The sequence below is a fragment of the Podarcis vaucheri genome (genome assembly GCF_965113315.1).
Source record: "Podarcis vaucheri genome assembly, chromosome: 12".
Lineage (NCBI taxonomy): Eukaryota > Metazoa > Chordata > Lepidosauria > Squamata > Lacertidae > Podarcis > Podarcis vaucheri.
The window spans coordinates 59,597,914-59,621,581 of record NC_138750.1 but is presented as its reverse complement, the minus strand read 5'-3'; the positions used below and the strand labels follow the sequence as shown (position 1 = coordinate 59,621,581).

The 23,668-nt window shown below is 46.0% G+C and overlaps 1 protein-coding gene and 1 long non-coding RNA gene across 2 annotated transcripts in view; both read right to left on the bottom strand.

The window, feature by feature from the left end:
* LOC309515147 overlaps positions 1-23,668 on the bottom strand; it is a 454,911-nt gene that overhangs the window by 98,767 nt on the left and 332,476 nt on the right. The gene's annotated exons all lie outside the window — the stretch shown is intronic.
* TMIE (transmembrane inner ear) overlaps positions 19,605-23,668 on the bottom strand; it is a 28,748-nt gene continuing 24,684 nt past the window's right edge. Inside the window, exons 3-4 of the mRNA XM_082192673.1 lie at positions 21,928-22,077; positions 19,605-21,134 (exon numbers count right to left, since the gene is read on the bottom strand). Coding sequence (XP_082048799.1) covers positions 21,028-21,134; positions 21,928-22,077 — 257 coding nt within the window. The 3' untranslated portion in view covers positions 19,605-21,027. The remainder of the gene's footprint in view (positions 21,135-21,927; positions 22,078-23,668) is intronic.

Below are 23,668 nucleotides of genomic sequence, written 5' to 3'. Positions count from 1 at the left end.
CTGGCTGCGATCAATCTGGAAAGACTTTTATACCTTCCAGGATTTGCATCGGGATGGAAACTTGGGATTTGTGCAATCTCGTAAAGTTCCCATTCCGAGTGACAGGACGCCAAATCTGCTGATGTGTAAATAAAGATCTGCGCCCCTGCTGCTGCCTCCACTAAAAGCACAGTTTGTTTTCTAATTAAATCTGGAAAAAAGGGATAATAAAGATGATTTGTAGCGGAGGCTCGTTTTGCCTCTGGTCCATGAGGAGGCTTGTTAAAATGCTTTGTCGGTTCTGCTGTTGACAGCAAGAGTGGCAGCTAATTTGATATCTAGGATAATAGATGCGTAAAAGAAAAGGGGTTCTCTGGTATTATTATAAGGTAAAGGGACCCCTGACCATTGGGTCCAGTCGTGGCCGACTCTGGGGTTGTGGCGCTCATCTCACTTTACTGGCCGAGGGAGCCGGCGTACAGCTTCCTGGTCATGTGGCCAGCATGACGAAGCCGCTTCTGGGGAACCAGAGCAGCGCATGGAAACGCCGTTTACCTTCCCGCTGGAGTGGTACCTATTTATCTACTTGCACTTTGACGTGCTTTCGAACTGCTGGGTTGGCAGGAGCAGGGACCGAGCAACGGGGGCTCACCCCATCGCGGGGATTCAAACCGCTGACCTTCTGATCAGCAAGCCCTAGGATCTGTGGTTTAACCCACAGTGCCACCCCATGTCCCTTGTGGACATTATTATAGGGCTATCTATTTTCACGTTTCGAAGCAGAAAACAATAGCAACTCTTAAAAAACACCTTTTTTTACAACTGAGTTCCTGGGGTGTATGGAGTGTTAGGAGAGGAGAAGAACCTCTGGTGGGGGACATTTTGTCGTGCTCCTTCTGGGGTAGTTTGTCCCCCTTTGGACCCCATCCTGTGCTCAGCCCTTACCTGGGGCTCCTAGAAGCTGTCTACATGCCACAGCGGCCTCAATCCTTGGAATGGCTCCGACTGGTTGGCTAAACCAGGTGAAGGTAGCCAGTGGGGTTGGGGGATGTGGTGGACATGTACACTGGTAAAGGCTTTCTGGGAACTGATATATAATGAACTAAAGAAAATGTTTAAAAATGCTTTTGTTTTTTTAAAAAACCCAGAAGCAGGGGATTGGTCTAGATCAGTGTTTCCCAACCTTTTTTGGGCAAAGGCACACTTGTCTCATGAAAAAAATCTCGGGGCACACCACGTTACAGCCCCGTGACGTCAGCGCGCAGCGTCACGCCGGGAGGGACGCACGAAGGAGGGGGGAGGGCGAGCGGAGGCAGCGGCGAGCCCCGTTCCTCCCCATCCGCCCCTTTCCGTGCAAGGAGCGCGAACAGGTGTGAGAAGGGGGTCAAACCTGCGGGCCGGCGCCGGGGAACCTCCAAGCTTTCGGGGTGGGGGGAGAGGAGGCAGCAAAGCGAGGCAGGAAGGAGAGCGCGGCTTGGCTGGGTGAGCTTTGGCAGGGGCAGGGAATGAGAGCCGCGAGGCGGGCGCTGCGGACGGAGGCGCTGCCCGCCGAGCTCGCAGGCAGCCAGGCAGGCAGACGGCGAGAGCCCCGCGCTGGGCGGCCTCTCCTCGCCGCCGCCGCCCCGCATCTCGCCGCCCGACTCGCCCGCCTCCCTCCGGGGACGGCGCCCCAATCGAAAATTTGACTTTATAAAAAAAAATCTTTCGAATTTTTTAATTTTTCCCACGGCACACCAGGCAACATCTCGCGGCACACTAGTGTGCCGCGGAACAGTGGTTGAAAAACACTGCTCTAGATGACCCTCAAGTCCCTTTCAACTGTACAGTTCTATGATTCTATTAAATGCAGTCCTGGATGGTCGCTATGACAAGCAGGCCTGTCTTAGCCACAGAGGATAGTGGCGCTGGGCGTTCGGGCGCCAAGTTCTGGAGGGCGCCAGGCGAGAGTCTGGGCAACACCGAGCGAGCGCACTGAGTGAGGGTGTGTGCATGCGCCTCTCCCGCCGCTGAGTTTCCCCCCCTTTTAGCCTGCAGGGGCCGAATTTTGCGGGATGCCAGACAACTAAAAGGGGAAAAACCGAGTCGCTCCTCTTCGCTGCCGGAGGAGCCGCCCTCCAGCCGCTGCCCACCTCCTCCAGCCCTAAAAAAAGCTCGACAACTCTGGGAAAGGGGGGCGCCAGAGGGATCTTTGCACCACGGCGCCGGACATGCTTCTTAAGACAGCCCTGATAACAAGGTCACTTACGAAAGGCAGATTCTGTACTTGTGGCCAATATCATGCAGAAGACATTTTCTCCTGTCTGCTAATTTGCCTTTATACAGCGATCCAAGAGAGATTTCTGAAATCTTTGTTGACACGCAGAAGGTATACTGTTAAGTTGTGGGTGAACATATCATTCACAGGCCCAGAACAGAACTGAGCTGAAGGGTTCAGCCATCCTGCTTATATAGAGCTCAACTACAAAGCAACAGTAACAACTTTCTGTAACTATCCAATCACTGAACGTCGCTTTCAATTTCTTATTTGCATATGTGGACCTGAGTGAAAACTATCTACAGTATCCCCCTGCTGGCCCAGGGTGAGAACTTCAGTACATAACAAATACCTTGGTAGGGAAAGATGGAGGGCACAAGGAGAAGGCGACGACAGAGGACGAGATGATTGGACAGTGTTCTCGAAGCTACCAGCATGAGTTTGACCAAACTGTGGGAGACAGTAGAAGACAGGAGTGCCTGGCGTGCTCTGGTCCAGGGGGTCATGAAGAGCTGGACACGACTAAACAACTAAACAACAACAACAATGATAAATACTTAGTTCCTGAATCAGGTCACAGGCTCACCCTATTCAAACACAGACATACCCTTAAGACAGGATTTGTGAAGGAAAAGACAATGGGGAGGTGTTTTCATTTTCCTTTGACCTTGCAGAGAAAACATTTGGTCAGTTTGAGAATCAAAAATGGTTCCAGGTCAGTCTTCCTGTGCTGATCTATTTACGTGCTTGGTTGGTACACTTATGAACATTTAACATATATCTAAGACCTCAAAATTCCTATCACAACCAACAGGTATCCCACCTGAGGAAGGCGAAGCGAAACCTGTGCTAATGGTGCCTCATAGGGTCAAGGGGTCTGCGTGCGACCATGCAAAGAGTGCCCCCCGTTTAATGTGGGGAGCGGTCATTGTTACGCCACTGCTTTCAAAGTTGATTTTTGCCTGCCTGGTATGCGTCCCTGAAATAAAACCTTCTGCATGTCTGGAAGGAGGTCGGAGAGGGATATGTGTCTGGCTACACCTGCTTTCGCCAGGGATCCAGGTTGGGTCAGCCCTAGGAAATGGTTTTCCCCAGTCTAGTCTATGGATGCACACAGAAGAACAAGCAGTTAGAACCGCTGGAAGATAAGGGCAGGCCTCCACTCGCAACGTGAAATTAATTAAACGCTTTCCTTTCGCGGCCTCGTTGATCCACACCAATATTTGAGTTCAGTGGGTGACTCATTTGTTCTTTTTGGAGAGCAGCAGGGCTGAGGCTCCGCTTTCTGGAGAGAAAGCAAGAAGAAACACGCTGGCATCAGAAATTACCCCTGCAACAGAGCAGCAGGAGAAGAGATGTGTAGCTATTTCAATGCTGGTTGCCACATCTGCAGCGCCTGGAAGCAGGAGGATAAATTGCCTGTGATGCTGCCTTTGCAAATTCCTTGCTAGAGGAGGAAGGGATGGAAGTGTTGAACCCAGAAACGCAGGCTGCAGCCTGTACGGTGTGGAAGTGATGCAAAGGTTTACTCTCGAGGAGCACGAAGGAAGAGGCTGTTGGCAAGAAACACGCTGTGCCGGATTTACGGATAAGCTAAACAAGCTATAGCTTAGGGGCCCCACTCTCTTGGGGGCCCCCAAAAAAATTAGAGAAAAAAACTGGATGTACATTTCCAAAATACCGTATTTTTTGCACCATAACACTCACTTTTTTCCTCCAAAAAAGTAAGGGGAAATGTCTGTGCGTGTTATGGAGGGAATGCCTACGGGTGGCATGCCTACGGATTTTCCTCCTCTAAAAACTACGTGCGTGTTATGGTCGGGTGCGTGTTATAGAGCGAAAAATACAGTATAAGATAAAAAATGAATAAAATAAAACCTACATGCAGCAACAGTGTTTTGTGTTGTGTAGGCTCCTAGGATGTAAGTCATGTGCCCTGCCTGCTAGCCTGCTCCCTAAAATATCACTGGTTTGCTCCTTTCTATATATATGGTGCCTACATTCTGCTATTTATAATTATTAGTAGTTTGCATCATATATTTACACCTATTATTATTTCATATTATAGCAAGTCGAGTCTTTGTAAAGGAGCTTTTGTAATTGCCAAATGCCAATGTGTTTGCATTATTAAGTTTGTTATGAATAAAAAATCATTTTAAGTTAGAGCTTAATAATTATTTCACTATTAATATACTTCTTCATAATTGTATTTCAGTTCAACAATTACTTTGATAAAAATTTTGTTATATGCAAATGGCTTGAGATACCTATTAGGTCCATAAATTACCATATAGCATATATTCAACACGAAAACAGTGACAATTTGTTGTTGATGAAGGACAGCTGAACATAGAAAGGCCCCCATTACCTTCAGTAGCTGAGGGCCGCATCAAACCTAAATCCGGCCCTGGAGGGCAGGGCCAGGACTGATATGAACTGGCATCACTGGGGAAACCCGGCCATGTCGGTGGAGTATAAATAATAAAATTGTTGCTGTTATTATTACTTCTGAGGTAGATGGTGGTTACTTAAAGCAGTGACTACCCCATAGTCATCCAGAGGTTTAGGACCAGAATTTCCCTCACTGCAAGTGACAAAACTGCCTTCTAGATCGTTGGACTCTCTCTTGGTCTTGTTTGCTCAGTCCACCAGAGCCTGCAAAGGAAGTCCCTCATTCCCTGTATCTTTGCATCTATCTCTAATCTTCTTTGCAGCCTTTGCAAAGACAGGCACTTCCTTACTTCCTTTGTCACAAAGCCATCTGTTTCACTCAAGGAAAAAGAATTGCGCTGTTTCTACCAAGGTCTTGTTGCTGTTTAGTCGTTCAGTCGTGTCCGACTCTTCGTGACCCCATGGACCCCGCCCATCTGGCTGAGTTTATAGAATCATAGAGTTGGAAGAGACCACAAGGGCCATCGAGTCCAACCCCCTGCCAAGCAGGAAACACCATCAGAGCACTCCTGACATATGGTTGTCAAGCCTCTGCTTAAAGACCTCCAAATAAGGAGACTCCACCACACTCCTTGGCAGCAAATACCCCAGCCACTCTGGGCGGCTCCCAATTGAGCATTAAAAACAATACAGCATTAAATATTAAAAACTTCCCTAAACAGGGCTGCCTTCAGATATCTTTTAAAGAAAGATAACTGCTTATTTCCTTCATATCTGAAGGGAGGGTGTTCCACAGGGCGGGCGCCACTACCGAGAAGGCCCTCTGTCTGGTTCCCTGTAACCTCACTTCTCGCAGGGAGGGAACCACCAGAAGGCCCTCGGAGCAGGACCTCAGTGTCCAGGCAGAACGATGCGGGTGGAGACACTCCTTCAGGTATACTGGACCAAGGCCATTTAGGGCTTTCAAGGTCAGCACCAACACTTTGAATTTTGCTCGGAAACGTACTGGGAGCCAATGAAGATCTTTCAGGACCGGTGTTATGTGGTCCCAGCGGCCGCTCCCAGTCACCAGTCTAGCTGCCACATTCTGGATTAATTGCAGTTTCTGGGTCACCTACAAAGGTAGCCCCACGTAGAGCGCATAGCAGTAGTCCAAGCGGGAGATAACTAGAGCATGCACCACTCTGGCGAGACAGTGCTGGCTCCGGGCTGCTGAGGCTGCCGCTCCCACGTTTCCTGGGGACATATTTGAAGATCTGGGGACATCCTGGGGACGGAATTTGCCTGGGGACAGATTTGCAAATCCACGGACTGTCCCCGGGAACCGGGGCCGTCTGGTAACCCTACCTTGGAATGCCTCAAGGGCTGTCACATGGAAGAGGTACAAGCTTGTTTTCTCCTGCTCTGGAGGGCAGGACTCGAACCCATGACTTCAAGTTACAAGAAAGGAGATTCTGACTAAGCACACGGAAAAAAATTCTGGAAGGTGTGCAGAGGAGGGTGACCAAGAAGATAAAGGGTTTGGAAGCCAAGCCTTATGAGGAACGGTCAAAGGACCTGGACATGTCTTGCTCCAAGTTATAAGAAAGGAGATTTCGACTAAGCATACAGAAAAAAACTTCCTGGCAGGAAGAGCTGTTCTCAATACTCTTTTACCCTTTTTCAAGTCATGTGGTATTGCTTCCTGGGCCTTGACTGGGGAATTTCCAAACAATTCTCTACCCCGATGCACACTGCCATTTCCCCCCATCAGGCACGCAACATTTCTCTTGGACCACTCAAATTTGAACGTTTCCTCCACCCAAATCTTTCCTCCTGAATCCTAATATGCTTAGGGAACTCAGCCTGCTTCCTTGCGGACGGCGGCATCTCCAGCTGGAGCCCGGTTTGAGTCGGAGTCCTCGTTAAATCTTTGCATAATGATTGCCTGCTTTCCCAGTTTTATTGGTCTGCGATGCTGGCGGAATTTCCTGGAATTAAACAGGTAAACATTCATAACGAGGAAGCAGGAGATCACCTGAGAGAGAGGGGGAGAGCTTGTTAAATGTGCGGCAAAATGGAATTAGAATATGGTTAGCCCGTTCCACCGGGATAACTGGAATGTGGAGGTCCGCCCCCCTTTTTTTGGCAGGCTTTCTCTTTAAATATTCTTAAAGCAAAAGGCTATTGACGGTGGATTTGCAGAAGGAGCCCTTGCTTTGATGTGCAGATAGCTCAAAGGGGCGCTTCGACAAGAGTATCTTTTGACCTCACAAGCTGAACTTCAGCTCAGGGGGGACAGAACACATGTCTTGCATGTAGAATGTCTTGCGTTCCATCAGCAGCTCCACTTAGAAGGAACTGGCAGTCACAGGTATGGGCAGAGAGGTTCACATTGAAAGGGAAATGTACCTCATTCACACGGTCTGAAAGAACCTGAGAACCGAAACACGGCAGTCCTTTAAAAATTGCTTTATAGGGCATAATATAGATTTTATATTATGGGGAAAACTCTGGAAGAGCAATCTGAAGTTCACAGCATGATATTCCCTGAAGGAGAACTACTTGAAAATGATGCACAGATGGCATTTAACACCGAGTAGACTTGCTAACGTATAGTTAAAGCTATGGTTTCCCCAGTAGTGATGTATGGAAGTGAGAGCTGGACCATAAAGAAGGCTGATCGCCAAAGAATGGATGCTTTTGAATTCTGGTGCTGGAGGAGACTCTTGAGAGTCCCATGGACTGCAAGAAGATCAAGCCTATCCATTCTGAAGGAAATCAGCCCTGAGTGCTCACTGGAAGGACAGATCCTGAAGCTGAGGCTCCAATACTTTGGCCACCTCGTGAGAAGAGAAGACTCCCTGGAAAAGACCCTGATGTTGGGAAAGATGGAGGGCACAAGGAGAAGTCGATGACAGAGGGCGAGATGGTGGGACAGTGTTCTCGAAGCTACGAACATGAGTTTGACCAAACTGTGGGAGGCAGTGGAAGACAGGAGTGCCTGGCATGCTCTGGTCCATGGGGTCACGAAGAGGCGGACACGATTAAACAACTAAACAACAGCAACAACAGACTTGCTAAGGGGGACGCGGGTGGCGTTGTGGTGTAAGCCACTGAGCCTAGGGATTGCCAATCGGAAGGTCGGCGGTTCGAATCCCCACGACGGGGTGAGCTCCTGTTGCTCGGTCCCAGCTCCTGCCAACCTAGCAGTTTGAAAACATGCCAGTGCAAGTAGATAAATAGGTACCACTCCGGTGGGAAGGTAAACGGCGTTTCCGTGCGCTGCTCTGGTTTCACCAGAAGCGGCTTAGTCATGCTGGCCACATGACCCAGAAAAACTGTCTGCGGACAAACGTCGGCTCCCTCGGCCAGTAAAGCGAGATGAGCGCTGCAACCCCAGAGTTGTTTGCGACTGGACTTAACTCTCAGGGGTCCTTTACCTTTACCTTTTAGACTTGCTAAGATGTATAAGACTGAATCAGATAAGTGCTGGAGATGCAATGAGGTCGAGGGTACATTCTTTCATATGTGGTGGACCTGCAAAAGGGTAAGAGAGCATTGGGAAATAATGTATAATGAATTGAAAAAACTGTTTAAACACATATTTCCAAAAAGACCAGTCCTTTTTGTTGGGGATAATTCAGATGGAAATTCGCAGGTGTCAAAAAGGTTAGTTATGTATGCCACTATGGCGGCCCCTGTTTCGTTAGCCCTCAAATGGAAAACGATCATGGTCCCAACCAAAGAAGAATGGCAACTTAAACTGATAGAATATGTGCAGCTTGCGGACCTAACATATAGAACAAGAGGGAACATTCGTTTAAAGAAGATTGGAAAATGTTTATTGAATATACAGTGGTGCCCCGCAAGACGAATGCCTCGCAAGACGGAAAACTCGCTAGACGAAAGAGTTTTCCGTTTTGGAGGTGCTTCGCAAAACGAATCTCCTATGGGCTTGCTTCGCAAGATGACAATGTCTTGAGAGTTCCTGCTGGGTTTTTTTCCTCCCCCCCTTTTTCTAAGCCGCTAAGCCGCTTATCAGCTGATCCGATCAGCAGATAAGCCGCTAAAAGCCGCTAATAGCGCTAATCCGCTAATCCGTCAATGGGCTTGCTTCGCAAGACGAAAAAACCGCTAGACGAAGAGAATCACAGAACGGATTCTTTTCGTCTTGCGAGGCACCACTGTATGAGGGGAAATTGTGTACACTTGAAAACGTTGGCAGCCTTAAGAGAAATTCGACAGTGTAAATAAGTTTTGATGGAAGTAATAATGGAATACTGAATGGTTTGGTTTGCCTAAAATATGCAGGGATTTATGATATTTAAAATGAACCACGGAAAGGGAAGAAGGGGAGTCATTGATATTTTAAGGTTGTATAAGTGAATATTCTAAATTGTAAAACAGAAAATGTAATAAAAATTATATTATGATTATTTTGCTACAGCAGCCCCAGACTTTGAATCGCAGACAGTGTGTTCACGATATGGATTTAATGAATTTGTCTTGCAGGGGAACCTAATTAATCAGTTCCCTGTTATATCACCCCATCTGCATCTTCTTACACTGTCTCTCCTTCTCCCGGTTCCCTACACCCCATATTTTAAACATCCCTGGAGGTTAATACTGCAGACAGGGTGGCTAAGGTAAAGGATCTGGAAGGAAGGAACCAGGATGAATGGATGAATGAGGACGGCATTTTCAAATGCATATACAGGCTGACTTTATGAATGAAACAAACACCCAGTCCTATGAAACAGAGCCCTGGCTGAATGTTGCTTGTGAATGGGATGTTTGGCTAATCCTTTCCTATCTACTATGATCTGTGTTATGGGCTGTGGGTTTGGGAGGTTGGACCCACACAGGAAAATCTGTGTTGGGGGGGGGTGTCCTTAAAAAAAAAAAATTATTCGAGTTCAGAATTTTTACATACATTATATTAAGGGTTCAAACTCTTATCCTCAGCCACGGGCATAGCATCTTTAGTTTCCACCGAATGTCTTTTGTTCTAGTACAGTGGTACCTCGGGTTAAGTACTTAATTCGTTCCGGAGGTCTGTTCTTAACCTGAAACTGTTCTTAACCTGAAGCACCACTTGAGCTAATGGGACCTCCTGCTGCTGCCGTGCCGCCAGAGCATGATTTCTGTTCTTATCCTGAAGCAAAGTTATTAACCTGAAGCACTATTTCTGGGGTAGCAGAGTCTGTAACCTGAAGCGTATGTAACCTGAAGCGCATGTAACCTGAGGTACCACTGTAGTTTTTATCCATTGAAGATAGGGGTTCCATCTGCTCCTTATCGTGGTGGACTTGACCTTCCACGTTGTTTCCTGTGACATGACTGCGACAATGTCTGACTGAATAAGTTCAAACAAATAACTATTCCATGCCTCTACTGTCCATTTTTCTCTATCTTTCCAACCTAAAGCTATCATTGTCTTTCCTGCTAATATCATAGCTTTGAGGGTAAACTGGTCACCTTTCTCTATAGCTGTGTTTCCAAGTACAGTGGTACCTCAGGTTAAGTACTTAATTCGTTCCGGAGGTCCGTACTTAACCTGAAACTGTTCTTAACCTGAAGCACCACTTTAGCTAATGGGGCCTCCTGCTGCCGCCGCGCCGCCGGATCACAATTTTTGTTCTCATCCTGAAGCAAGGTTCTTAACCTAAAGCACTATTTCTGGGTTAGCGGAGTCTGTAACCTGTAATCCTGAAGCAAAGTTCTTAACCTGAAGGATTATTTCTGGGTATCAATGTTTACCCATTGTCATGAAATCAAAGTCTATTGAAAGCTTCACTTTAAAATTTTTATTAATAACCTTTAGAATTTTATTCCAGAATTCCTTTACCTTTGGGCATTCCCAGACAGAATTGTGTTGTAGATTTTGGAGATGAACAAATGATACATACTGATCGGGGGACAATGGGGCTTGTCCAAAGAATGTCTAGGTCAAAAAATTAAGCTAAGACCAGCAAAAGCTGCCTGAAGCCTCTGAACCACATTCAATGTGTGCAGAGGAGGGGGACCAAGATGATTAAGGGTCTGGAAAACAAGCCTGATGAGGAACGGTTGAAGGAGTTGGGTATGGTTAGCCTGGAAAAGAGGAGGCCGAGAGGAGATTTGAGAACCATCTTTAAATATCTGAAAGGCTGTGACCTGGGAGAAAGTAGCTTCAAAGTTGTCTTTTCGGTGGAGCTGCTTCGTGGGAGATGGACAATCGCAAGGGAATTATCAGCCCTGATGCTTCAAGCGCTATTTTATTTGGGCAGGAGCTGACAGGTGGCTTGCCAGCAGTACATGTGAAAAGGATCCAGGAGTCTCGGTGGACCTCAAGCTGAACATGAGTCCACAGTGTGTTTGGGGGGCAATTCAATCACTGATTTACAAGCTGCAATGTTGTTGTTGTTTAGTCGTTTAGTCGTGTCCGACTCTTTGTGACCCCATGGACCAGAGCACGCCAAACACTCCTGTCTTCCACTTCCTCCCACAGTTTGGTCAAACTCATGTGGTAGCTTCGAGAACACTGTCCAACCATCTCGTCCTCTGTCATCGCCTGCTCCTTGTGCCCTCCATCTTTCCCAATATCAGGGTCTTTTCCAGGGAGTCTTCTCTTCTCATGAGGTGGCCAAAGTATTGGAGCCTCAGCTTCACGATCTGTCCTTCCAGTGAGCACTCAGGGCTGATTTCCGTCCGAATGGACAGGTTTGATCTTCTTGCAGTCCATGGGACTCTCAAGAGTCTCCTCCACACCATAATTCAAAAGCATCCATTCTTCGGCGACCAGCCTTCTTTATGGTCCAGCTCTCACTTCCATACATCACTACTGGGAAAACCATAGCTTGAACTGTATGGACCTTTGTTGGCAAGGTGATGTCTTTACTTTTTAAGATGCTGTCTAGGTTTGTCGTTGCTTTTCTCCCAAGAAGCAGGTGTCTTTTAATTTCGTGGCTGCTGTCACCATCTGCAGTGATCATGGAGCCCAAGGAAGTAAAATCTCTCACTGCCTCCATTTCTTCCCCTTCTATTTGCCAGGAGGTGATGGGACCAGTGGCCATGATCTTAGTTTTTTTGATGTTGAGCTTCAGACCATATTTTGCGCTCTCCTCTTTTACCCTCATTAAAAGGTTCTTTAATTCCTCCTCACTTTCTGCCATCAAGATTGTGTCATCTGCATATCTGAGGTTGTTGATATTTCTTCCGGCAATCTTAATTCCGGCTTGGGATCCATCCAGCCCTGCCTTTCGCATGAAAGAGCATGAAATCACTACAGGACTCCGAGTATATTTCAAGTTGTCTTTCAAACAGAACATGGATTTGTTCCAGTCTTTCAGAAAATAGCACAATATCTCGATGGGACCACAAATAGCTTTGCAGGTTACCTTCCAACCAACTCAAATGGGTTTTCTGCCCACTCCCAATCAACCTATTCTTTTGAGAAATTCATCACAGTCTTTTTACAAAGCCTCATGAAGAGAGAAATGCCCAGTGATTGAGAAAGGCAGGTTCACATTTACATCGAAAGGATCCCTAGTTAATGACGGTGAGATGGTGATTATCCTGATGACGACAGGTCTATCATTACCTCCCAGTAGTGTCAAGGAATACACAGTTTCCTAAACTTCCAATAGTTGGAGGTACACAACTCTCCCACTCCCTGAATTAAATCTGGAGCAGGATGGGGAAACATTTCAGAATCCCACGCCAGTCCAATGCACTGGAGACATACTCAAAAGTACCGGATTTATGTATAAGCTAAACAAGCTATAGCTTAGGGCCCCACTCTCTTGGGGTCCCCCCAAAAATTTCACTATTAATATTGTTGTTTAGTCATTTAGTCGTGTCCGACTCTTCATGACCCCATGGACCAGAGCACGCCAGGCAATCCTGTCTTCCACTGCCTCCCACAGTTTAGTCAAACTCTAAGCTGGTAGCTTTGAGAACACTGTCCAACCATCTTGTCCTCTGTTGTTCCCTTCTCCTTGTGCCCTCCGTCTTTCCCAACATCAGGGTCTTTTCTACAGTAGCTTCCAGAACACTGTCCAACCATCTCGTCCTCTGTCGTCCCCTTCTCCTTGTGCCCTCCATCTTTCCCAACATCAGGGTCTTTTCCAGGGAGTCTTCTCTTCTCATGAGGTGGCCAAAGTCTTGGAGCCTCAGCTTCAGGATCTGTCCTTCCAGTGAGCACTCAGGGCTGATTTCTTTCAGAATGAATAGGTTTGATCTTCTTGCGGTCCATGGGACTCTCAAGAGTCTCCTCCAGCACCAGAATTCAAAAGCATCCATTCTTCGGCGATCAGCCTTCTTTATGGTCCAGCTCTCACTTCCATACATCACTACTGGGAAAACCATAGCTTTAACTATTTCAGTTCAGCAATTACTTTGATAAAATGGTAAGTTGGCAGGAGCAGGGACCAAGCAACAGGAGCTCACCCCATTGCGGGGATTCGAACCGCCGACCTTCTGATTGGCAAGCCCTAGGCTCTGTGATTTAACCCACAGCGCCACCCGCATCCCTGGTAACTCTTAGGTCCATAAATTACCACATAGCATATACTCAACACAAAAAACAGTGATAATTTGTTGTTGACAAAGGACAGCTGGACATATAAAGGGCCCCATTACCTTCATTAGCTTAGGGCCTCATCAAACCTAAATCCAGCCCTAGCTGTGTCACTTTTCAAAAGAAAATGCGCTTTCAATTTGCCTGAAACTGAAAGGTTGAAAACACCCCCGTCCAGGAAGGATAAAGTTAGAATAGCAGATTCATGTCTGTTATTCCAGAGAGAAATGAGATGACTCTCACAAATAAGTAGGATGCAGCGCCGAAAGGGATTTGCATAACATTTGCATGCATTTATCTGAACGTCCAGATGCAAATTTAGAAATAATTATAGTGATTTAAATAGAAATGCCAGATCGTTCACCCTAGTGTGGAATAAGACGGTGACTAGGTTGCCTGTCATTGTTGACAGATAATTTCTAATCCTCACCCCCTCAATCCCCCCCCCAGACTCCTCTTTTAAGGTTCTTTAAGCAAGACTTGGGACAGGACAAACAGAGCACTTCAGACAGGGCTGTCAGATTCAGATTTTCAAGAAGCTGTAGTGGCCTCCGGTTGGGCTGAACAGTAGGAAAATCTGCGTTGTCATTCTTCTAGTTACCCTTTATGACATAGGTGGAAACTAGACACATATAAAAAAACATTGTGAAAATGATTTTTTTTAAAAAAAAGTTTATAAAAATATATTGCATTTTCCATAGCACATCTAGTGGCACATTTGTATAATGCACTTTGGAACATGCTCACTGGAAGGACAGATCATCAAGCTGAGGCTCCAATACTTTGGCCACCTCATGAGAAGAGAAGACTCCCTGGAAAAGACCCTGATGTTGGGAAAGATGGAGGGTACAAGGAGAAGGGGACGACAGAGGACGAGATGGTTGGACAGTGTTCTTGAAGCTACCAGCATGAGTCTGACCAAACTGCGGGAGGCAGTGGAAGACAGAAGTGCCTGGCGTGATCTGGTCCATGGGGTCACGAAGAGTTGGACACGACTAAACGACGAAACAACAACAACAAAGCTGAGTCCCCATAGAGCTCTAACAGGGTGGAAAATGGGGATAGAACTTTGAAGTTCACTAGATTCTGTTTAATAATAGAGGGTCTTTATTTGGTTGGGTCATGCTTAGTAGGTTTCACACACACAAACACACCGAAAAAATGACGTGCATTCCATTCTGATGACCGAATCTTTTAGCTGGTGTTAAGGCGGCATTCGAGTCAATCAGAATCCACTCATTTCCCCCTGGCATCACAAACAATTTTGAGTTTCTTGCGGTGGAATATTTAACCGGCAACACGCCTCCATTTCCCTGCGTTCTCTCTCGTTAATCGCAGACATTGATTGACAAGTCCCAGAAGTAAGAGGTTTCAATACTCTTCCTCCCCCACTCTTCCCACAACGCAGATCAACATCTTGATTGCCTCTAAGGAGAATGTGCAACTTTGAAATTGCAATTTCCATCCAAAAAGTACGAACAGGTGCCTTACTTCCCCGCCCCCGCCGAATAGGTGTTCTGCTTTCACCAGCGGTAAACATGTGAATATTCATTACTTTCTAAACTACAAAAAAGCTGGATTTTTATTTTATTTTTTTGCATCTCGCACACATAGAAAAAGCGTCTGAAACTGAAATGAGAATGTATGAAGAGTAATGAAATCCCCTCTATACAAGATTGGACCCAAAAGCTGACAGAATATGCAGAATTAGATGGTCTATCAGAAAAAATAAAGAATAAATCAAAACAGGAATTTGTTTCAAAATGGGAAGGTCTCAAAGAATATCTGAAGAATAAATATAGTAGTTTAAATTCTGTTGCAGCATTCGAGGAACTTCAGTAATAGTTCCAAGGTAGATATAAGAAATTAGATATATTCAGAATAAGTTTAATTATGATAAAAGTGTGCATTGACAATAAGAAATATGAAATTGAAATATGGAATAGATGGGAGGTTGGGTCTTTAGTGTTAAGACCAATATATGTTTTATTTACAGATAGGTAGCTGTGTTGGTCTGCCATAGTCAAAATAAAAAAATTCCTTCCAGTAGCATCCTAAAGACCAACTAAGTTAGTTCTTGGTATGAGCTTTCGTGTGCATGCACACGAAAACTCATACCAAGAACTAACTTAGTTGGTCTTTAAGGTGCTACTGGAAGGAATATGTTTTATTGTTTGCTAAGAAAATTATGTGTCTATGGTTATTCTTGTGTGTAATTTGGTATTTGTGGTTTTTTCCCCCTTGCTGTATCAGTAAAAATCTTTTTAAAAAAGAGAATGTATGAAGACTTGGGGATGAAATGGATGCATTAAGGTATACATATTGTTATAGGATAGGGTGGGATTTGATGATATATTGGGGTCCCTTTCAGGCTTGTGGTTTTACATCTGTAAGATGGGCGTCCATGGAAGAAGGAACCGGCTGAAGTGGTCGGACCAGTTTTTCTGTTAAGTTAGTGGCCCTTACCTGTCAGGCATCCTTTTCACATGTCTAAAGAGTTGCTCAAGTTCAAAGAATCAAAGAGCTAGTGATATATTCAGAAGGAGAGGACATCATTTAAATTGGGGCTTCTGCAGATGTCAGAGTTGGAATCGGGTAGGTCAGCAGCAAAAACAATAAATCACTCGAGGCCAAGGAAGTTACCATATTTTTCGCTCCATAGGACACACTTTTTTCATCCTAAAAAGTAAGGGGAAATGTCTGTGCGTCTTATGGAGCGAATGCTTACGGATGGCAGGGGGATCTGCTGCAAGATCTATGGTTGCCCTTCCTTCCCTCCTCTGTCGCTCACTTTGAAGCAGCCAAGCGGGAGAGGAGCCGCTTACACGAGTGTAAGCGGCTCCTGTCCGATTGGCTGCTTTAAAGCGAGAGTGCTCTCTTTCTCTCCTTCGCTCCCCGCTCAGCTGGCTGAATAGCAGCAAAGCTTTTTTGCTGAGCCGGGGAGGAGGGAGATTAGGAGAGACTGCTTGCTTTAAAGGAGCAAAGCAGGAGAAGAGAGGAGCCACTTACACGGGTGTAAGCGGCTCCTGTCCGGTTGGCTCCTTTAAAGCAACCGTGCCCCTCTCTCCCTCCCCGGCTCAGCGAGCTGAAAAGCTCCTTCTCCACCCACCCCACGCGTGTTCCTTGTCCCTTCAGTGTTTTTCCTTCCCTCCCCACTTAAAACGTGGTTACAAAGCACGGATCCACATGGATTCTCAGGTTTTTTGCATTGGGCTATCCCAAACTCACCGTCAGATCACATGTCTGTGGCCACAGCATGAACCACAAAAATCATACATCCACTGTTTTGTTCAGAATATTTTTTTTCTTGTTTTTCTCCTCTAAAAACTAGGTGCGCCTTTTTGTCAGGTGCGCCTTATGGAGGGGAAAAAACAGTAAATCTTTATTCGAGGAAACAAACAACAGCTCAGGCCTGGTGGTCTCAGCAACTCTTACTAGGAGGTCTCGCCCCAATAAAACAGTTGCAAGGATTGAATATCCCTGCTGACCCAGTGTCCACTAGGACCCCTCCTCTCCAGGGTCTTTCCTACACAGTTTCAGGCTGCGTCTGAGCACAACTGTAATAATCTCTGGCAGGCAAGCGAGTATTGACTCTCCGGCAGTTTTATGTACATTTATTTACAACAAAACACATCCAGAGCATGGCCTCCTGCCTCCTCACATTGACGATAGTTGGTCAGTCTGAATCTTCGCCCCTTCCACAGCAGGAAGGATGCCAAACTTCCGCCTTTCCCCTCTTGGCCTTCCGTTGCCCTCCGATCTTATCCAGTCTCCTAGAACGGGGACTGAGAAGCTGGCCTTCACCCTCTCCATTTTCATTTGACACAGTCTCAGACCTTTGCCTATCTGCTGGTTGCCTAGCGGCGCTCCAACTGCCATCCACCTCTTCCTTTTCTTGAGAGCTAACAGTGTCTATCTTGAGAAGGGGGGGGTCGAACAGCCAGCTCTGATCTGCAGAGTCAGTCTCTCTTTCACTTCGCTCAATTTCTGAGTCTGACTCTTCTGGGTCAAGCGAAGGCATGAGGTTTGCATAGCTATGTGCGGAGGACGAAAACGGCGTTTGAAGACCCTGCCTTTGGGTGGTGGTGGGGAAATCCCTCCTGTGTCCCCCCCTTGCTCACTTCTTCGGTGGGGGCTTCTTGGCTGGAGGCTTGGGGGTCCCACTCCCTTGCCCCCCTCCCTTGGCACCGCCAGCTTTGGGGGTCCCAGGGCCTTGCCCACCTCCCTTGGCACCGCCGGCTTTGGGGGTCCCAGGTCCTTGCCTACCTCCCTTGGCACCGCCAGCTTTGGGGGTCCCAGGCCCTTGCCCCCCTCCCTTGGCAGCACCACCAGCTCTGGGGCCCCCACCTCCCTTGGCCCCAGCTCCCTTGGGGTTCCCAGCCCCTTTCCCCCCTCCCTTGGCACCGGCCCCCTTGGGCTTGTCCTTGCCCCCACCCTCCTCTTCCCCTTTCTTCTTCTCGTCTTCCGTCTCCCCGTCTTTCTTGTTTCCTCCCTTCTTCTTCCCCCCTTTCTCTTCCTTCTGGGACTCCTCCCCCTCCTCTCCTTCCTTCTTTTTTGACTTCTTCTCGTCTTTCTTCTTCTTCTTTGCATCAACCTTTCCAGAGACCGTGGGCACCTCCTCCTCTTCCTCTTTCTTTTCCCCGGGGGTCGCAGCTGTCAAGGAAGGACCAGAGAGAGAGAGAGAGAGAGAGAGAGAGCAAAAATGAAAACTCTTACACAAAAAACAAACAAACCCCCACCTAAATCCTAAATTTGTTTTTTTATTATTTTTTATTAACAATTTCAACATAACAAATTATCAAAAAAAATCATCTTCTTTATCCCCCCCCCTTTCCCACCTCCCACCTCCCCAGCAAACCCTTCCCCCTAAGAATTCCTTCAGCTCCTCTCTCTGATTTCTCTACCCATATTAATTTCTGCATATTGTAAAATTGGGACGTGGGTGGCGCTGTGGGTTAAACCACAGAGCCTAGGACTTGCCGATCAGAAGGTCGGCGGTTTGAATCCCCGTGACGGGGTGAGCTCCCGTTGCTCGGTCCCTGCTCCTGCCAACCTAGCAGTTCGAAAGCACAACAAAGTGCAAGTAGATAAATAGGTACTGCTCTGGTTCGCCAGAAGCGGCTTAGTCATGCTGGCCACATGACCCGGAAGCTGTACGCCAGCTCCCTCGGCCAGTAAAGCAAGATGAGCGCTGCAACCCCAGAGTCAGCCACGACCGGACCTAATGGTCAGGGGTCCCTTTACCCTTTACCTTTAAGCTACTGAAGGTAATGGGGCCCTTTATATGTCCAGCTGTCCTTTGTCAGCAACAAATTGTCACTGTTTTTTGTGTTGAATATATGATTTATTGAATATTTACAGATCAATTGTAAACAGATAAAAACATTGGTATGATTATTGTAATAAACTGCAGTTTCATAAGAGTTTATATTTAAACTACATACTGTAATTAAATGAGCAAATTTAGATACATAGATAGATAGACGGATGACAGCTAAATAGATAGATAGTGATAGATAATGATAGATAAAGATAGACAGACAGACAGATAAATAGGTAGGTAGGTGGATGATAGAGATAAATAGAGATAGGTAGGTAGGTAGAGAGATGATAGATAAAGATATAGGATAGATAGATAGATGATAGATAGATGATAGATAGATATAGATGATAGATAGAAAGATAGATGATAGATGATAGGTAGGTAGGTAGGTAGATGATAGAGATAGATAATGATAGATAGATAATGATAGATAGATAGATAGATAGATAGATAGATAGATAGATAGATAGCAATTTATGGATCTAATAGGTATCTAAAGCCATTTGCACATTACAAAAAGTTTTTTAATCTTATATTTTGGAAATGTGCACCCAGGGTTTCCCCCCCTTTTTGGGGCCCCCCAAGAGAGTGGGGCCCTAAGCTATAGCTTGTTTAGCTTATACGTAAATCCAGCACTGGAGACACGTATGATAAAGAACCCCAATTTCATAGGTCAACGGAGGCGTTTCATGGGGAAAAAAACCAGGAAGAAAACTTAAGGCAGGAAGGGATGGGTTTCAAAGAGGGCAGTGAGTCTCAAACTTTTTTTTCTGGGCCATGCTTAAAAAATAAATAAATCTCACGCCACACCATTTATTTATTTTTATTGATAAGAGATACATTGGAAGACTCCTGGCAGTGCTTGATTTATAGCATAGAACTCAAGTACTTTATAATATGATTGTAGGACATCCGAAAAGTATAAAGCAATGCAGCTACGTAAGAACACATTTTATTCCCAAAATATACCGTATTTTTTGCTCTATAAGACTCACTTTTTCCCTCCTAAAAAGTAAGGGGAAATGTGTGTGCATCTTATGGAGCGAATGCAGGCTGCGCAGCTATCCCAGAAGCCAGAACAGCAAGAGGGATGCTTGCTTTCACTGCGCAGCGATCCCTCTTGCTGTTCTGGCTTCTGGGATTCAGAATATTTTTTTTCTTGTTTTCCTCCTCCAAAAACTAGGTGCGTCTTATGGTCTGGCGCGTCTTATAGAGCGAAAAATATGGTAATTACAGGCAATCCTCTTGGATTTGTACCTACAAACTCAATGAGAGGTGTGAGCATGCTCTAATGGTAGAATATCTGCAGCTAGCGAAAGCGACAGGAAGAGTAAGAGACCAACCAAAACAAAAAGTCTATAAGGATTGGAGACTCTTTAAAGAATATTTAGAAAACTAAAAGGAATAAAAGGAAACATCTTGGCAGAATTAGACTGATCCCTGCATTGTATAAATACAAGTTTGTAGGGAGGTAAAAAGAAATTATATAAGAAATATGTAACTGTGTGGTATAAAGTAATGGATAGACAAAGTACAGTGAGATTAATTGGAAGTCAGTTTTAAATTTCTTTTCTATAAATTTTATAATTGTGTTCAGTACCAGGAGTGTATATGATGATAATTATATTAATCTTCTTATATCTTATAGTGTGGTGGTTTGTTTGATTTTTCTGTTATTTGTTTGTTTACTTGTATGTATGTCTGTTTTTCATAAATGCATTTATTTTAAATTAATAAAGATTTATTTTTTAAAAAAGAGAGAGGTGTGAGCAGGCTTTTGCTGGGTAATCTTGTTTATTTTAGGTCTAACTCCTCATCAGCCCAAAGAAGCCTTGTCCTTTCTGCTCTTGATACTATACTATGCCAGACTGAAATGTTGAAATGTTTCTTTGTCCTTGAATCTTCCCATCGCATTGAGAAAGCCACAGGAGGTCCTCTGGAGAAGTCCCTGTTCTGGACTGGTCTCATCTGCCAGAGTGTCAAAGTTACTGATGGACGTTCCTTCCTCCAGCAAAGTGAACAAGGTGCTAATGAAGCTTCCAAGTGGGCGCTTAGCATAGAAAACTAGGGAAATGATCCAGAAGAGGCTAGGTACGTCTTTTTCTTTTCTTTGGCGAGGTTCCTACTTCATGCAAGCCATTTGAATGGAAACGCTTTCCTTTCGCAAGGTGAATTTCCGGTTAAAAGCTAATGCTAGCATTCCAGGTGGCTGCAGAACTTTTGTTTGAAGCTGGGCAGGTTTTTTGTTTTAAAACAAATTAAATTGACTGCAATCTGAAGGGAGCACCATTGAGTTCAACAGAGCTGAATAAATTGAGCGTTACACAGCCTGATTCCGTGGCTGGAATGTCCTCTTTATGTAGTGAGCGAGAGAGAAAGCGGTAAGAGGAAAACGGCAGAATCAGAGAAGGAGATCTGGAAGAAGGAGGAGGTCGAAAGCGAAGGAAGGGGGCAGAATCTCAAAAATCGCTGCAGCAGAGTCCTTCTCCAAAGAAAGCGAGAACAAGCCAAAGGAAAATCGTAGGCAGAGGGTGCCCCCTAGTGGATTGGCAGTGCTATTTCGTCTTCCTCTTTCACCACCGGCAGAGAACTTAGAGGAAGGGAGTCGACTTGCCCAGAGAGAGTTGGGAGGTTTTCAGTGGAGCCTGAAAGGGGCAGAGAATCAGAAAAGGATATAAGAGAGAATGAGAGAGGGATAGAGAACTGTGCAACAGCAAAGGGAAGGGAAATGAAGGAGAACCTTTGAGGATTAGCGGCATGCTTAGACTTGAAATATTATTATTATCATCATCACCATTATTTGTATACAGTGGTACCTCAGGTTACATATGCTTCAGGTTACATACACTTCAGGTTACAGACTCCGCTAACCCAGAAATAGTACCTCGGGCTAAGAACAGGATGAGAACAGAAATTGCACGGCGGCAGCAGGAGGCCCCATTAGCTAAAGTGGTGCTTCAGGTTAAGAACAGTTTCAGGTTAAGAACTGACCTCTGGAACGAATTAAATACTTAACCCGAGGTACCACTGTACTGCTCTCCAGGCACAGATAGCGATATGGTTCACAATGCAAAAAATAAGATAAAAAAACACAAAATGCAGGACAAAAACAAGAACAAAAACCAGTAAGGGTAGGGAATGTAGCAGGTGAACACACATACAACACAACACACCCTGCGCACAACATAAATGCCACCTCTACAAAGTGTAGGAATGACACATGTAGTTTAATGGTGAATTTTGGACCCAATGGAGAGGTAAAAGATTTGGATTAAAGATGGAGGAGGAAAGGGTTAACAATGGGACCCACAAAGGGGAGGAGGGAAGTCCACGAGATTCCTTGGAATCTTGTCTTTATTACCTATGTTCGATAGATGGCTGTAAAATTTTAATCTGAAAAACCAAACAATAATAATAATAATAATAATAAACAACTACCTCCTGGGATCTCAGTGAGTTCATTGAGCGGAGGCACTGTGTCCAGCTTGTCTGCGTAGGTCTTGGCAGCCTGGCGTTTGGCGTAGCGAGCCTCAATCTCCTTCTTGGTCCGAGGAATACGGCATTTGAAGATGCAGCAGAGAGTGATGACTGCAGGCAGCGAGAAAGACAAGGGGGAGTTTAGCACGGGCTGCAAGGGGTTAAAACCACACAGCAGCGGATGGGGGGAGGAAGATTGTAGGTCATACTCAACAGATGACTATCCAACCTCTTCTTGGAGAGCTCAAGAGAGAGTCTGGGCAAGGGATTCACCTGCCAAATTCATCTTATCGAAAAGGTAAAGGCAAAGGACCCCTCGGGACACGGATGGCGCTGTGGTCTAAACCACTGAGCCTCTTGGGCTTGCCGATCGGAAGGTCGGCGGTTCGAATCCCCGCGAGGGAGTGAGCTCCCGTTGCTCAGTCCCAGCTCCTGCCAACCTAGCAGTTCGAAAGCACACCAGTGCACGTAGATAAATAGGTACTACTCTGGCGGGAAGGTAAACAGCGTTTTCGTGTGCTGCTCTGGTTTCAGTGTTCCGTCGCGCCAAAATTGGCTTAGTCATGCTGGCCACATGACCCGGAAAAACGCCGGCTCCTTCGGCCAGTAAAGCAAGATGAGCGCCGCAACCCCAGAGTCGTTCATGACTGGACTTAACTGTCAGGGGTCCTTTAGTAAAGGTAAAGGGACCCCTGACCGTTAGGTCCAGTCGCGGCGACTCTGGGTTTGCGGTGCTCATCTCACTTTATTGGCTGAGGGAGCTGGCGTACAGCTTCCGGTTCATGTGGCCAGCAGGACTAAGCCGCTTCTGGCGAACCAGAGCAGCGCACGGAAACGCCGTTTACCTTCCCGCCAGAGCAGTACCTATTTATCTACTTGCACTTTGATGTACTTTCAAACTGCTAGGTTGGCAGGGCAGGGGTCCTTTACCTTTACATTTAAAGGACCCCTGGATGATTAAGTCCAGTCAAAGGCAGCTATGGGGCTGCGGCCCTCATCTCGCTTTCAGACCAAGGGAGCCGGCGTTTGTCCGCAGACAACTTTCCGGATCATGTGGCCAGCAGGACTAAACCGGTTCTGGCACAACGGGACACCGTGACAGAAACCAGAGCCTACGGAAATGCCGTTTACCTTCCCGCTGCAGCGGTACCTACTTATCTACTTGCACTGGTATGCTTTTGAACTGCTAGGTTGGCAGGAGCTGGGATGCGGGTGGCGCTGTGGTCTAGACCACTGAACCGATCGGAATTTTGGCGGTTTGAATCCCCTCGATGGAGTGAGCTCCCGCTGCTCTGTCCCAGTTCCTGATTTTATCAACAAGGAGGGCTATGTCCATGGAAGACAGTTCCCAGACTGTTGCTCTAACCATTGCACAACACCACCGGTCTTCGGACCAAATGGGAGATTGGGAGCTAGCAGAATCAGTGTTGGAGGCGATCCAGAGGGTAGGATCCATACCAGTGGATTCAAGTCATTGGAGGTTTTCCAACAGAGGTTGGCTGGCCGCCTGTCATTTATACTTTTCAAATTTATACATTTCACTAATTTTACAATCCTTTTAACATTTCCAAATTTTGACTTCCTTCCCCCTCTTTCTGTGGTTCCTCAAATTTGTTTTTTAATATCTTCTGCATCTCCAAATTCATTTAATTTGCTCATTTCATTACAGTATCTACTTTAAATACAAACTGCAGGTTATTAC